The sequence below is a fragment of the Telopea speciosissima genome, chromosome 8 (genome assembly GCF_018873765.1).
Source record: "Telopea speciosissima isolate NSW1024214 ecotype Mountain lineage chromosome 8, Tspe_v1, whole genome shotgun sequence".
In the NCBI taxonomy this organism is placed as follows: Eukaryota; Viridiplantae; Streptophyta; class Magnoliopsida; order Proteales; family Proteaceae; genus Telopea; species Telopea speciosissima.
In genome coordinates, this window is record NC_057923.1 from 60,346,293 (window position 1) to 60,360,988 (window position 14,696).

Consider the following 14,696-nt stretch of genomic DNA (forward strand, 5'->3'; position numbering starts at 1 on the left):
TGAGGTTCCAAAATCCAGTTGTACAAGGTGAAATCTAAAGTCTCAAACCTACAAATGAGAGGTGGATTTTGTTGGGTACGTTGGCCTGTAGTGTCATAAGTAGAAACCTCAAACCCTCAAAATATCACCATGAAATCAAAGATGTCTGACTCAGAACAAGATTAATGAAAAAAAAAGCATGTAAAAAGACTTCAAATTTGGTACTCACAAAAGCAAAACTGCATTACAGGAGAAAAGAAAAGAGTCTTCCCTTATATTGTAAAGAACAGATACATAGACAATCCCCAAAATTGAGATACCCTATACCCCAGCTGTCCAAGGAAAGCAGATGAAACAAAATTGGTTATACTATAAACTAAAATTTTAAAAGAAAGAAAAAAAAATGAAAAAGTACTGAGCCCCTGATTCAAGAGAAGTGAATGCTTGCCTTGTTAAACAAGGAAAGCAAGTACAGGAAATCCACTTGTGTAAGCTTGGAAGACCTCTTCTCCTCAAAATTTCCTTGTTTCAACACACCCAACACCTTTTCTTTGAAATCAGACCCCTCCATTCCTGCAACACCATCCTCCATCTCCATGTCCTCATCATCTCTTCCATCCTCCATGTCCATATTCAGGTCCTCATTAGCGTGTGCCAAAACAGACACATCCTCAGCCATATCTGTATCCTCTGAAGACCCTTTCTGCGAGAGCTGTAGTGCCTGTAAGGTCCTGTAGTTCTTTTCCAGCAAAGAGAGGACAGACTTCTGCCTGAAAATGGAACCTAGAGTTTTGTTCTTTCGGTTGAAACAAAGCCTGATTAATCCATCCCACTCCTTGAAATTCACTGGGGGAAGTGGTTTCCTTGGCTCAATTCTGACAACAGAAGAATCTACCTTAGGTGGAGGACGGAAGTTGTTTTTACCCACTTTAAGGAGATGGGAAACACGGGCAAGGAGTTGTGTGTTCACTGAAAGGCGGCAATAAAGATTATCTCCAGGCTGAGCAACAAGTCTCATGGCGAACTCCCTCTGAAACATAATGACCGCACACCTGAAGACTGGTCGATGTGACAACAACTTGAAAGTGAGAGGGGAAGAGATTTGATAAGGTATGTTTGCCACACAGATATCGAAGTAGGGAAGATCACACTTCAGCACATCTCCTTGGATGACCTGTAGAAACCAAGATTCCACAAAGAATGGTAAACTTTGATTAGTTTAGCAGCCAGTGCACAAACAGATACACTAGTATACTAGCACACCAACAGAAGACAGCAAATTGTAGGAGATCATGAGGATGCCACTCCTGGAAATGTATTTCCACTTCAAATTTCAAATAAATAAGCAAAATCAAATACACCATTTGAAAACAATTCATCAAAACATGTTTATGGAGAAACAATTCAATTAGAAAGACATTTTTATAGAGAAATCATTCATAAAAATGGATGCATGATCATGGAATAAGTTACTGTAAACCCCCCCCCCCCCCCAAAAAAAAAAAAAACAAAGAAAATTGAAAATCCAGTGAATAGACAAAAAGGAAAATCACCGAAAAAATATATTTATGTGACCTCTCAGCTCAGAGGGGATACATCAGTGTTGATGGAAAACAGGAAAGAAGGAAAACAAATAAGTGATAAACCAATTTGGGGGGTCGGGGAAGGAACATATTATTCTAACAATTAAGAGAATTCAACATTAATTGAAGTAAGGGCAGTTACTGAAGCTCCATGGTAATTAGTGAGAGAGAAAAAAACCTTTTTTTAAGTGAAAAAGCAATCATAATCAACAAGAACATGTTTAAAATACACAACAAGTGAGTTGATAAAAACATTCAAGACTCTCTAACTAGTCCATTCGTCCAATCATCTGAAAAGCCTAATATTCCCCCCCCCCAAAAAAAAAGCATTGATACCTTCAATCGATTGGAATGAGTTCCTTGAAAACGACGTTGCAACTCGAGAACCATGCGAGGATCCAATTCAACAGCGATCACTGACTTACCAGCATCAAGTAGCTTCTTTGTAAGGTTACCCGTACCAGGACCAATCTCAAGGATAACATCTGTGCTCTTAATTCCTGCTTTCTGAACTATTGTGTCCACGAGCAGAGGGTTCTTGAGGATATGCTGTCCTTTTGATTTATGGAAAGGAATGCCTCCCTGGAGAGTTGTAGCTCGGGAAGGCTTTTCCTTCCTAATCTTACCCCCCGCCATGATTAAGTAGTGATTTGAGTGTTGGAGGGAGTGAATTTAGGAGATAGAAGAGCTTTTACTTTCTAGGCTTTCTCAGTTGGGTGCTACCTGCAAAGACCAGACCATTATCGACATATGGAACATATGGGTATTAACTTATTTGACTTGAAATACAGTGATTCTTTTAAAAAATTTAGCTCAAAAAGTTAGACACCGATAAGTTCATGTTTGAAACATTTTCTCTTCAAAAAATGGGATATTCAGTACATAATATGCACATCATCCAATTAACACAATAATAGCGTGAAAGGGGAGCATACCCAAGTCAATCAAATGCAATAAAGTTGCTAAAAAAAATTAATCGTTCAATTAATTCTGAAAATATGAAACTTTAAATCTACATTCCACACAATTATGATTAAAGTCTTCTAATGGAATCACAATTTGTACCATGACTGATGTAGATCCCATGAATGGCCCCCTACCACAGGAAGCAAAAGAACCAAGCATCTGGCCCATCGAACCAACAACTTCAAATGGACCAGAACAGGACCAGCTTGAGCCAGCCAAGTAGGACCAGATCGAGCAAGCCAAGGAGGCCTACTAGAAGACCCAAGGCTGAGATAGCCTACCCCACTCCTATCCCTATCCCCCTTTCTCTCTAATTCCTTAACCTCCCTCTCCCCACCAGAAAAATAAAATTATCTTTTCTCTTCTTTCAAACAATCAAACCAAAGGTTAAAAACACTCAAAGGTCCAGTAGGAGACTAGAGGAGCCAATAACAAACCCAAATTTTGAACAGATAAGGTGTTGGACAGGGTTAGATTAGCTGAGTTCTGGATGGTGTGCTTGTTGCTCATCAGTGACTCGTTATCTAATGGAGAAACAAATGATTTTGATCTTCCTCTTCAATAATTTTTTTCTTGTTTTGTTCAATGCATGTGAGAACATTAGGAAGGGTTGTGGCAAGGTCACCATTGGGTATTATCATTGAAGATGGTTTGTGGCATGGTCCCATGGTTACTTGTAAATTTCAAACTTTACTTGTTGGGTCTTTAGCTCAAATTGGTAGAGCACTTGGAACATAAGGATGTCTCAAGCATGTTCCAAGGGGATGGTGGTTCGAATCCACCAAGATCCTTTTTATTCAACTGTTCATAGAAGACAATCATGAGCATCATACAATGCCTGCTCCTCTGTGTTTTTTTTTTTTCTTTTTTTGTTGATAGTTTGAATGAATTTTGTTGCTTCTCTGGTTTTGAAGATGCAAAAATGAATGAGACATTTCCTATTTGTATTCTTTAAAACTTTTGTATGTCTAATCGATCCATAAACTTTTGTAATTTATTGTGTTAATGGCATTTCTGTAATTTACCTATTAGTGCATCCTTGTCTCTTTTTTTTAATATAACTTTATCTGGATTTTTAATAATTTTTAATGTCCTACAATCATTTTTTTTTGGTAAAGAATGTCCTAACATCATTGACTTTATATGGATTATAGTATTAATGGCATTTCTGTAATTTATAGTAACCATTACAAAATTGTTACAGAAACAGGTTTTATCAAACACCTTTACAATACAAAAGTGTTCTGGATACGTTCCTGTAACAGGTTTATCAAACACCATTTTGCAACTCAGAAACGTTATTCTGCCAACAAAAACACCAAATAACGTTTTTGGGTAGAAATGGCACAGAAACACGAGTAACGTTATCAAACGGTGCCTTAGAAATAGGTAAAAGAGGGGGGGGGGGGGGAGGGAACATAAAAGATGAAGATTGGAGCAGATCAGAAAATACCGTGTGATTTTGTGGAGGTGGAAAAAAACACCTCTATATCATGCTTCTCATGCGAATTGGATTCCCTTTTCATCTCACATTTGAAAAAGGGGGAAACACAGTTGTAGAAACTAAACTAAGAGAGAGAGAGACTCTCCAAAGCCCAGTCACAAAGACATTCACACATTAATTCCCTAGTCATAGAAGGTACTCATAGATAATGTGCGTACATTAATTAACCCTCTAATCATAGACACAGTCACAAAGAGAAAAGAAGAAAAAATCCAAAAGCCTTACCTAGTGGATTCTGATAACAGGGTGAGCAAATGAAAACTAATGAAAAGCCTTACCAAGATCTAAACCATTTTTTTTTATAATTAAATATAAGCCATTTAGATCATGTCAAACCGATAGGCAATGATCTGAATGAAATTTGCCATATTTGTGATCTATGTCAGGAAGCCTTTCCTGTCATCGAAATTGGGAAAGAATAAAAAAAAACCCTATCAAAATCTCTCTTAAAATTAGGCCATCCGAAAATGCCAACCATTAAATCCAATTTCAGGCAATAGGTTTCATTTTCATAGAGCAGCGTCGGTACTTAACCATTAATGGCTATCTGAAAGAAACACTTAACAAGCTTTCTACCAATGAGATCACTTCATACCCTAGCTAGAAAGAAAGTTAGAGGAAGAAGCTCCAACGAAGGAATGATAAAGTCCAGCCAACCTGAATATTACATTTTCTACATTGCAGTAGTGCTGGAGGTGGGGTTGGTGGTGGAGGCAGCGGTGGTAATGTAATCCTAGATAAATGATCGAATCTACTAGGAGCCAGGTAAATTCAGACACTTGCAACCTACTAGCCGATTGGCAGCAGCTTGAAGAAGAACTAAACAGAGAAATAAGAGGGCCTCTTGATCTTAACAGATGCAAGGAGTCGATTGGTAATCCCCCAATCCCTTCACCTTGAGATCCACAAGGCACACTCACCAAGGAGCAGAGCAGGTGAGCAGCAGCAGCAATGGCATGCAAACATGACTGAAAATAATTAATCTGAACTGTGGGGGAGCCTCCCACAATTTTCTTTTATTTATAATATGGCCATAGGCCAAATCCTAGTATAATTTAAATCCCTCCTTCATAAATCGTGGAAGGGTATGACTGAAATTAAAAGCTAATTAAAATAACTTAAAACAACTTAAAAGATTCCTAAGTAACAGGAAATAAGGACCTATCTACCAATAAGATTAGGGAAAATTTCAGACACCCCCTGTAAGTATACAATCTATCACGGACACCCCAAACCTTGTCAAAATATCAACCTTCCCCCTGACGTTAAGCCCAGTTAGCACCCAAAGTTGAAATGTCCATTTTACCCCTTTAGTTATTTAAATAAAAAACTCTAATTCCTTATTCCATCATCTTCCGTACTCTACCGAGTACTGCCGTCAAGAAGTGTGAGTGACCCATTGGAGCAAGTGGAGAGACTTGCCTCAGAGAACGTGGTTGTGATCTTCAGCATCAGTAGTTGTTGTATCTGTCATGCCATCAAGAGGCTCTTCTGTGGGATGGGTGTGAACCCTGCTGTGCACGAGCTTGACGAGGACCCCAAAGGGAAGGATATGGAGAAAGCTCTCACGAGGCTGCTCGGTACTTCTTCTGCTGTACCCATCGTCTTTATCGGTGGGAAACTCGTTGGGTCCATGGACAGAGTTATGGCTTCTCACATTAATGGAACTTTGGTCCCGCTCCTCAAGGAGGCCAGAGCTCTCTGGCTCTGAAGTCTGAACTCTGAAGGCTTCATTTCCACCCAGAAGTCAACATAGAAGAAGATTTGATGATGATAGGACCTGAAAAAAGGAGGGGATCGAGTGGGTTTGTTTGGTTCTCCTCCATTTTGGCATTTGGATAAATTAGTGATGAGTACTAATGCTTTTCTCTTTTCTTTTCTTTTCTATTCTTAGGCATTTTTCCTAATTCTCTTCCTATGGGTAATGGGATCTTTTTTTCTTGAGTATCTTCTTGTAATGGATGTTGCAGATTGCAGAGAGAACTGTAATTGATCCCTCCTCTGTATAGAAAGACTATATTCTCTCAGTCTTCCTTTGCTCTCTGTATCTCTCTCACTTTTTCCAAAATCGACGATGTCGTCTCTCATAATTTCATGTATTTTAATCTCAACAAGCAGACTAATTTAAACATAAATCCGCAGAGAATGGGGAGGGAACCCATCCACCAACACTCTGATCTCTGTGCCTTAATGGCTACTACCCTTCTTTCTCTTTCTCCTTCTTCTCTTCTCTCTCTCTGCTTCCTCTCTTTTTCCCTAATCCATGGTTCCTTCCTTCTACAGTAAGATTCTTGGTGCCAAGATATCTGAAGTAAAACTTTAAAGACAGTTGTACTGGCTCTCCCTCTTACCTCCAGCCAGGAGCTATTATAGACAAAGTTCAGAATGATGCTGACCAGATCCAGGATCTAAACAAATGTTGCCTGAGAATTTCAAGGAGCACCAGGTAGCACTGCTGGTTAAAGTGCAGTCATGCCGGTGACGCAAGCATTCCAAGACCGAGTCAAGCTTCATCTCTTTCCTTCTTCTAATTGCATCTGCTCCTTCAACCGATAATCTTGTTGTTTGTACACAAGGCAATTTTTTTATTTTGGTTTACACCTTTTTAACAAAACTCCTTTTTATTTTTCTGGTTGGATTCACAAATCCAGAGCTGGTAATGATAGATGTATTTTTACTAATTTCTACATGGTGATGCAATGCCTTGGAGCCATCTGGAGGTGGTAACCTGGTTCTGCTCCAGATGTAAGAACTTCTTCATCAGAAGTCCAATTGAAGTGAGATTTCAGGGCATGAATCCTAACACAATACCCTTTTGAATCCAGTTCCAAACCACCCAAAAGAACAACCCAGAATTTAATTGCAGGTGGAGAAGTTCCCTGTTCTTGCTTCTTCCTCCTTCAGCCCAGCGAAAACGATGAAGAGAGAATGGTATTTGTATTTGGGGTTTTAGCCTTAAGGGTATTATGGGAAGTTCACCCTGTGGTAAGGGTAATTTCGCCATTATAAAAGAATAAACAGCAACTTAACTGCACAAACCTAAGGGAGTGGACTAAGTTGAAATAAAATCATAAAGTAAGTGGTGTCTGTGATATTTTGACAAGGTTTGGGGTGTCTGTGATATATTGTATACTTACAGAGGGTGTCCATGAAATTTTCCCATAAGATTAATTCACTTAAATTGAACCAAAGCTGAACCGGTTCAATTTAAGTTACATTAAAACTGCAAAATAAACTAAAGTATGGGAAAACTAAAGCTGAAAATAAACTAAGTACTAACCTAAGGCTCCAAATGCTAGGCCCTAATCTTAGGGCTTCTTCTTATTCCTCTTCTTCATGCGGGTGCTTGGATCTGCATCAGGTGCTGGTGGAGGTGGTGGTGCTGGTGGAGGCTCAGGTAAAGGTGGGGGGTTGGTGCAGATGGGGGTGCGGGTGTAGGTGCGGGTGGTGGAGCTGGTTGAGGTATTGACAGGGCGGCAGCAGTGGACACGGGATCGGTTGAGGGATTGGAATAGGAATTGGGGTTGGGATTGGAGTTGGAGTCAGAGCCGGTTGATGCAGAATCATCACCGAAATGGGCTTCTTTTATTAGGAATAAATACATGTTGGGCTTTTTATCCCATGGGTTTTCTATCTAATAGGCCACTTTTATGGGCCTAAAGTTGGGGTACATAAGTTGCATACTGAATTAGCCCCATACTTAGTTTATGTTCATGTTTTTAATGTTTTAAATTGAACCGGTCCAAAGCTGGTTTGAACCAGTTGTTCAATTTAAGTGATTTTATTAGATTTCTTTTAGTTGTTTAGTTGGGCTGGATTAGGACTCTATTTTGAGTCTATTTCAATTTCCTAGTTAGTTTAAGTTACCTAGTAGGTTGAGAAATGGATTAGGCTTTTCCTTTTTAGTGTAGGAGTCTAATTTTGAGTCTTTTATATAAGTTTGTAAGGAAGCCAAGTATGGAATACGAATTTGATTAATAAAAAAAGCTTTTGTTTGCTGCCATAGCTGCTGCTCTGCTCTGTTGAGTGTTGCCTTGTGAGTTATATCAAGGTGAAGGGACTGGTGGATCTCCAGTTGACTCCTTGCGTCTAGTAGTACCGGGAGGATCTGATATAAGGGATTGGTGGATCTCCAATCGACTCCTTGCATTTGTTAAGATCGGGAGGCTTTCTTATCCATCTTCAAACCTGCTGCTGCCATTGAAGATCAGTTTTCAAGTAAGTAGTTTACGGTTACAGCATTCAACCTTCTTCTTCTCATCCTCCAACCTAAGCCCTATCTATCCCCATTGATTCCCCTTGTTATCCACCATTAAAACCAATCGATTCATTAAACCCTAGACCTTCTACATTCTGTCCAGCATAATTCCACCATCCAATTTCATTCAAACTAAAACCCTAGATCCATTAAAAACCTAAAACCTGCAACTATTCTTCTCCCCTTCTAGAAGGTCACATGCAAGGTGATTTTCGTGAGAATTCTGCCCAGACAAATCTAACCATTAGAACTTGCTAAAAATTTGATCGAATCTTCCTCAAACCCTAAGAGAGACTCGATTCAAATTTCAGCACCATCCACCCAGCCGATTGTCTTAAGTTATAATTTTACCCCTCTCTCCTACTTCTACTAGGAAAACTCCAAAACTCCAGATTTAACCATCTAATTTAGCTGTAATTTTCAGCATATATTCACCTCCACCCTACCCGCACTCAACCTAAATATTAAGCCCATTCAATCATCTAATTTCCTGTTATTATAAACCCAAGATTCCATCATCTCCCACCTTTCAAAACCCTAATCCTAGTTGCTGCCCAGATCCATCTAACCTACTTCCACCCATCCAAAACCCTTAAAACCTAGTTCATTAGATTCCTATAAACCTGCCTAGTTTTACCATATAAGACACCCTTCCATTGACCTAACCCTAACCTTAAAATTGATCTAAAACATCAATTTTGCCCCCCATCGAACCAGCAGCTCTACAGATCCTGGTTGTTTGTCGCCTAGTAGGTCTTCTACCTATCTAGGACTACATTACCGGTGGTGGTGCCAGCACTGGCACCGGTACTGGTGGTGGAGGTCATTAACAGTTTGAAGATTTGTGTTCTTGAATCATCATCCCATTTGATCTTTTTTTTTTTTGGTAAGCATCATCCCATTTGATCAGTTTAGTTCTTAAGAAGTTTTTCATTCAAGGCAATAAGTATGCCCCTAGCTAGCTACATTTTCCTTTTTCCCAAGTACTCCTGTTTCAAATTGTGGGTTGTTTTTACCTGTAAGCAAGTGAGGTGGAGGCAGCTATGATTTTATACTGATTAGAGGTGCAATCCCTGCTTCATTGTGTGGGGCTTTAATGTGGGATCTCCTATTAACCATTATTAATTTTAAATGCATTTTAGCTGAATTTAGCATTTCGCTTTTGGTTTGATAAATTTTTTGGTTACAAGACTTCATTTGTTTCTTCTTCATGAGAAATCCTACCAAGACATCAACCCACTTTGATTTTCCAGCTTTCAGTTTGTGGGTTTGACATGAATGTGTTTGATGCTGTCATTGCCCGCCTTACTGTGAGTAGCATTGTATAAGAAGTGGAGGATGAAGGGTGTGTGTTGCTTCTTGATGATAAATGATACAGAACAGTAGTAAGAAGGAAGAAGAAAACAATACAGTGGGACTTCATTATAAAATAGCTCAAATGGAATCCTTCTTCCTGTGAGGAGGAGGGAGGGAGGGAGAGAGGGAGTAAATAAATAGCTCTCCTTCTTCTAATTTCCTGTGAAATTCCCTACGATATAATTTACAATTCCAACTAAATTATTCTCTTCATTTCAATTATTTCCATCTTTTAATTAATTTTGTAAATTGTCTTCTAATTAAGTATTAACTCTATAAAACAGAAATTATGGAAACATAAAGTGAATTTCTGTTTTTCCGTCTCTGGAGGTGTGTCTGACTCTCAGATATAGAGAGAGAGAGAGAGAGTATAAACTACGGAAATGTGCCCTGAATCTTCTACAAAATCGAAATAAGAACACGTTCTTCTAGATTAAAAAAAAAAAAAACAGGAATTCGATTAAATTGTGGAATCCAGTAAGAGCTGTAAAGACAATCAAAAAAGAAAGTAAACATTTTCCATAAAGTTAGGAACTCATGATTTGGAAATAAAATCTTTGATCTCTCAAATTCCATGGTTTCACCCATAAAAAAGATAAGTCCTGACAATGGCCATCAATTGACAGGCTTTACTCCTGGTTCATGATACGTTAGCCAAGTAAAACAGAGCATCACATACAGCAAAAGGCCAAAAAAAAAAATAGAGTACCTCTCAAAGTTTCTGCCTCTGTAATAGTCTGGTAACGGATACGGAGAAGAAGAAGGGACAGGGCTGAACTCGACCGCCTCTGTACTGTGCCTTGAAGCCCTCGTCAGCAGCCGCTGAACTCGACCGGGAACGTAGATGGATACCTTTTCAATCGTGTATCACGATCTGGAAGGGCTATGGGAGCAAGATTGAGAGCGCGCGAGAGAGAGGTACGGCAATCGGTGGTTTGGGTTTCGAAGCACATAGAGCTGGAGAGAGTGAGGCCGACGGTTTACCCCTCTAATGCACTCAACATTCTTCGTACCCCCAAAGCTTCTGATAAGTCCACGTACCACCCATGCTTTACCCCTTAATGCCATTTAAGTCTACACCAAATGTTAAAAGGCTAAAAATAACCAAACTATCTTTTTTTTTATCTTCTCTAAATTTTGAAAAGACCTAATTGTCCTGACCTATTTGCTAAAATTTGAAAATACCAAAATGCGCTCTTCTTTTACATACCCGCTGCCGCCACCACCCCCACCATTAACACCATCACCACCGTGAAGCCCCACCTCCAGCACCACCGCCACCCACCACCATTACTACCACCAACCATCTTTTTCCCCAGATCATTTCTCCAAAAAATGAAACCCTAAACCCATTTTACGGTTTCATCTCTCAAATCCGCCATAAATCATCTGCAGAGGATGGTTTCGCAACAATGGAGATGTTGCAGAGTCCAGAATTGATGGAACAAAGCCCATGCTTTGGCTTTGATGATTCTAAGGGAAGAACTTGCCCCCTGCATCACCCATTTCGCCATTAAATTCTTATTACAAGATTGAGGAATTCGAACCAAAAGGGGGAAAAATTAAGTCAAAGGAAACGAAGCAGAAGAAGAACCAGAGATCTATCAACAAGAAATCAAGATTTCATTTTGATTCTTCTTCAGGAGAAAGTGATAGTGGGTGGTTCAGTACTGAAGAATCTGGAGACGAGACAGAAACGTTTTTATCTTCAAAGAGTTTTTCTTCTGATTCTTCTGAGATTTACCGCCGGAAAGCAGCTGAAGTTCGCCGGAGAAGGAATTCTGAAATGAGTCATGACCCGTTTGACTCAGGGGGCAAATTACCAGAAGGCATTGCTGTGGTGAAGCGGTCTAGTGATCCGTATAATGATTTCAGGACATCAGGAAATGATTGTAGAGAAGGAGTTATTTGCAGAAGAGGATCTGGAGAAGCTCTACAGTGTTTTCTGAGTTTGAATTCCTCTCATTATCATAAAGTTATTATTGAGGTATTTAAGGAAGTATGGGGTACTCTGTTCTCTAATTGATCTTGACGAATCTGACAGTGTCCATCTGCTTGATCTTTAGAAACTAGAAAAGTTGTAATTTGCTGGTGGGGTTTTGAAACCGTAAAATGGGTTTAGGGTTTCATTTCTAGGAGAAACGATCTGGGGAAGAAGATGGTTGGTGGTATTAATGGTGGTGAGTGGCGGTGGTGCTGGAGGTGGGGATTCACGGTGGTGATGGTGTTAATGGTGGGTGGGTGGTGGTGGTAGTGGTATTGGGTATGTAAATGAAGATAGGGTTAAATAGGCGTACTCCCCTAAAATGCACCCAATATTCCTTGTATCCAAGTTCCTGACAATTCCATGTACCACCCTTACTTTATCCCTCTAAAACAATTTAAGTCCAAAATGCTATAAAATGGCCAAACTACCATTTCTTCTATCTTTTCTAAAATTCAAAAAGACCTAATTACCCTGAATTATTTGCTAAAATTTGAAAATACCAACATGCCCTCATCTTCCCCAAATCATCTTTTTTACATACCCACCACCACCGCCACCCACCATTAACACCATCACCACCGTGAAGCCCCACCCTCCACCTTTACCAATTCCACCACCGAGTCCCCACCAACACCGCCGCCCTTATCAGAGCATCTCTGAACCTCACTCTTCCCCATCAACATCCAACCCGAAACTATCGTTCAAGAAGTTCAAAGGTAAGGCATTGTGAGAATGACTCTGGGTTTGAGCTATTTTTGAGTTCTAGTGTGACTCTGTTTTGACCTATTTTTGTGTTTTCAGGAGAGTGAATGCGTCGGTGTCGCTGAGGCAAATGTTGGGGGTTTGGGAGAAGGACCAATCTTCGTCGTCGACGTCAGGCCCTCGACCCATTATAACGATTAACGAGTCATGATTTCAATTTAACGGATTGGAATTGACTTTAGGCTTCGGTCGTACCTGCACTTCCCCGATGGAAATGGAGCAGTCGGAGAGGGAAGCGATCAGAGACGCTTCTGAAGATGTTTCTCGGCAGTTCAATACACTAGTTAACGCTAACGATATCGATACGCTCAAGCGATTGCAGGAACTAGTGTAATCTCTCTTAATCTTTCTTTCTCCCACTTTCTTCCTCTCTTTCTCTTTCATGATGAAAACTAAAAAATTCATTTCGCTGCTTTCTGAACTAGGTTATCTGTTGGGTTTTGATGTCAATGGTATAATCATAATTGAGTGGAGTGAATTGCGTGTTGCTTTTCGGTTCATTCTGGCATTGTATAGAATTCACCAGAGTTGAAGATACTGTATGTAATTTGCGATGTTGTGGTGTTCAATTTGTCGTTTCCTGTGTTTTGATGCACTGCAAGGTTAAATTTTCATGTGGTTTCTTGACCTGTATAAAATTAGGTATGGTTTGATTGCTGGAAACTATAATTATTCGGTTTCAATTACATTCTTAAGTTGAGAGAGGGGGACTCGGTGGTGGAATCGGTAAAAGTGGAGGAGTTGGAGGTTGTGCTGGAGGTGGGGCTTCACGGTGGTGGTGGTGGTGTAAAAGAAGATGATGATTTGGGGAAGATGAGGGTATTTTGGTCTTTTCAAATTTTAATAAATAAATTAAGGCAATTAGGTCTTTTCAAATTTTAGAAAAGATAGAAGAAAGGGTAATTTGATCATTTTATAGCATTGTGGACTTAAATGGCTTTAAAGAGGTAAAGTAGGGGTGGTACGTGGAATTGTCAGGACCTTAGGGGGTATGAGGAATATTGGGTGCATTTTAAAGGGTACGTGTATTTAACCCATGAAGATAATGATTTGGGGAAGATGAGGGTATTTTGATATTTTCAAATTTTAACAAATAAGTCAGGGCAATTAGGTCTTTTCAAATTTTAGAGAAGATAGAAGGGTAGTTTGGTCATTTTTTAATATTTAACACTTGGTGTGGACTTAAATGGCATTAGGGGGTAAAATAGGGGTGGTACGTGGAATATTGAGGGGTGGCATGTGGACTTATCCAAAGTTTATGAGGGTATGAAGAATATTGGGAGCATTACAGGGTACGTGTACTTTACCCATTTAAAAAAAGGAAAATATAAGAACACCCCTCAACTATGGTCCATTTTCATGTACACCTCTCATCTTCAAAACCTAAATAGTCCATCAAACTAACTGCAGTTTACTTTTAAATGTCAATACTCTTTTTATTTTTTGGTAGAAATAAACGTCAATACTCATCCAACTATTTTTTTATGACCAGATTGCCCAAATTAAAAATTTTAAGACAAAAATACCCCTAACAACTCATGCCTTTTTTCACCTAACTATTGGTTCCCCATTTTCGACCAAAGGGGGGTTGGGAGACGAAGCCACATGGCGGAGTGTGATGAAAGGAGAACGTATCAGGGCCAAGGACACGTGGCAATGATGGCCCAGAACCTCATGGGTGCAACGATTGAGAGAGACCCGCCAAGGAACCCTTTCAGGGTGTATGGTTCCTACCTTTCAGCTAGAGGTAGGCCCAGAAAGGTGGCCACGTGGATTATGGGAATTGGGAAGAGACGGCGGTTATGGTAACTGCCCATAAGTATCGTTCGTGGGCTCCATCTATAGTCAGGGAGCTTTACGGATGAGAGGCCTCGACATCACAACAACTCAGCACTTTTATCTTTGAACTTTTTGTCTTTTATTCAAACTCTTTATTTTATTGTTTCTTAGGAGATGTATTCAATCATTGGATTTGGCTATCATGAGGAGTCAGGAGTTCATCTGCGTCTACGTAACAGTATGATTTAATGTTTATCATCTCTTTCATTTGAGTTGTCTGTTTATCTTTTGCATTTATCATTTTAGGCATTTGCATTTTTTCCATTTTTTGGTTTTTGTGTTGTTGTACAAGTCCCGTCGAGACCTGCACCTTTAGTCTAATTCAAACGTCCTTAGAGGATTTGAGTTGTCTGTTTATCTTTTGCATTTATCATTTTAGGCATTTGCATTTTTTCCATTTTTTGGTTTTTGTGTTGTTGTACAAGTCCCGTTGAGACCTGCACCTTTAGTCTAATTCAAACG

General features: G+C 39.6%; 5 protein-coding genes and 1 pseudogene across 5 annotated transcripts in view; 2 read left to right on the forward strand and 4 right to left on the reverse strand.

Annotated features, from left to right (window-relative positions):
* LOC122672830 (amidase 1-like) overlaps positions 1–14,696 on the reverse strand; it is a 69,681-nt gene that overhangs the window by 11,936 nt on the left and 43,049 nt on the right. The window lies entirely within an intron of this gene.
* The window catches only part of LOC122672827 (amidase 1-like), a 58,676-nt gene that overhangs the window by 11,936 nt on the left and 32,044 nt on the right, over positions 1–14,696 (reverse strand). The gene's annotated exons all lie outside the window — the stretch shown is intronic.
* Positions 1–14,696, reverse strand: part of LOC122672825 (amidase 1-like) — a 36,037-nt gene that overhangs the window by 11,936 nt on the left and 9,405 nt on the right. The window lies entirely within an intron of this gene.
* On the reverse strand, positions 219–2,294 carry LOC122672832 (ribosomal RNA small subunit methyltransferase-like). The gene is made up of 2 exons (XM_043870332.1): positions 1,899–2,294; positions 219–1,153 (listed from the first exon to the last, which is right to left on the reverse strand). The coding sequence occupies exons 1-2, from the start codon at positions 2,196–2,198 to the stop codon at positions 407–409; spliced, it is 1,047 nt and encodes a 348-aa protein (XP_043726267.1). The 5' UTR covers positions 2,199–2,294; the 3' UTR covers positions 219–406.
* Positions 4,774–6,046, forward strand: LOC122672529 (glutaredoxin-C5-like). Its single transcript, XM_043869991.1, has 3 exons — positions 4,774–4,906; positions 5,403–5,744; positions 5,785–6,046. Exons 1-2 carry the CDS (start codon positions 4,774–4,776, stop codon positions 5,741–5,743), a joined length of 474 nt encoding a protein of 157 aa, XP_043725926.1. The 3' UTR covers position 5,744; positions 5,785–6,046.
* LOC122672834 lies at positions 11,031–11,672 on the forward strand (annotated as a pseudogene).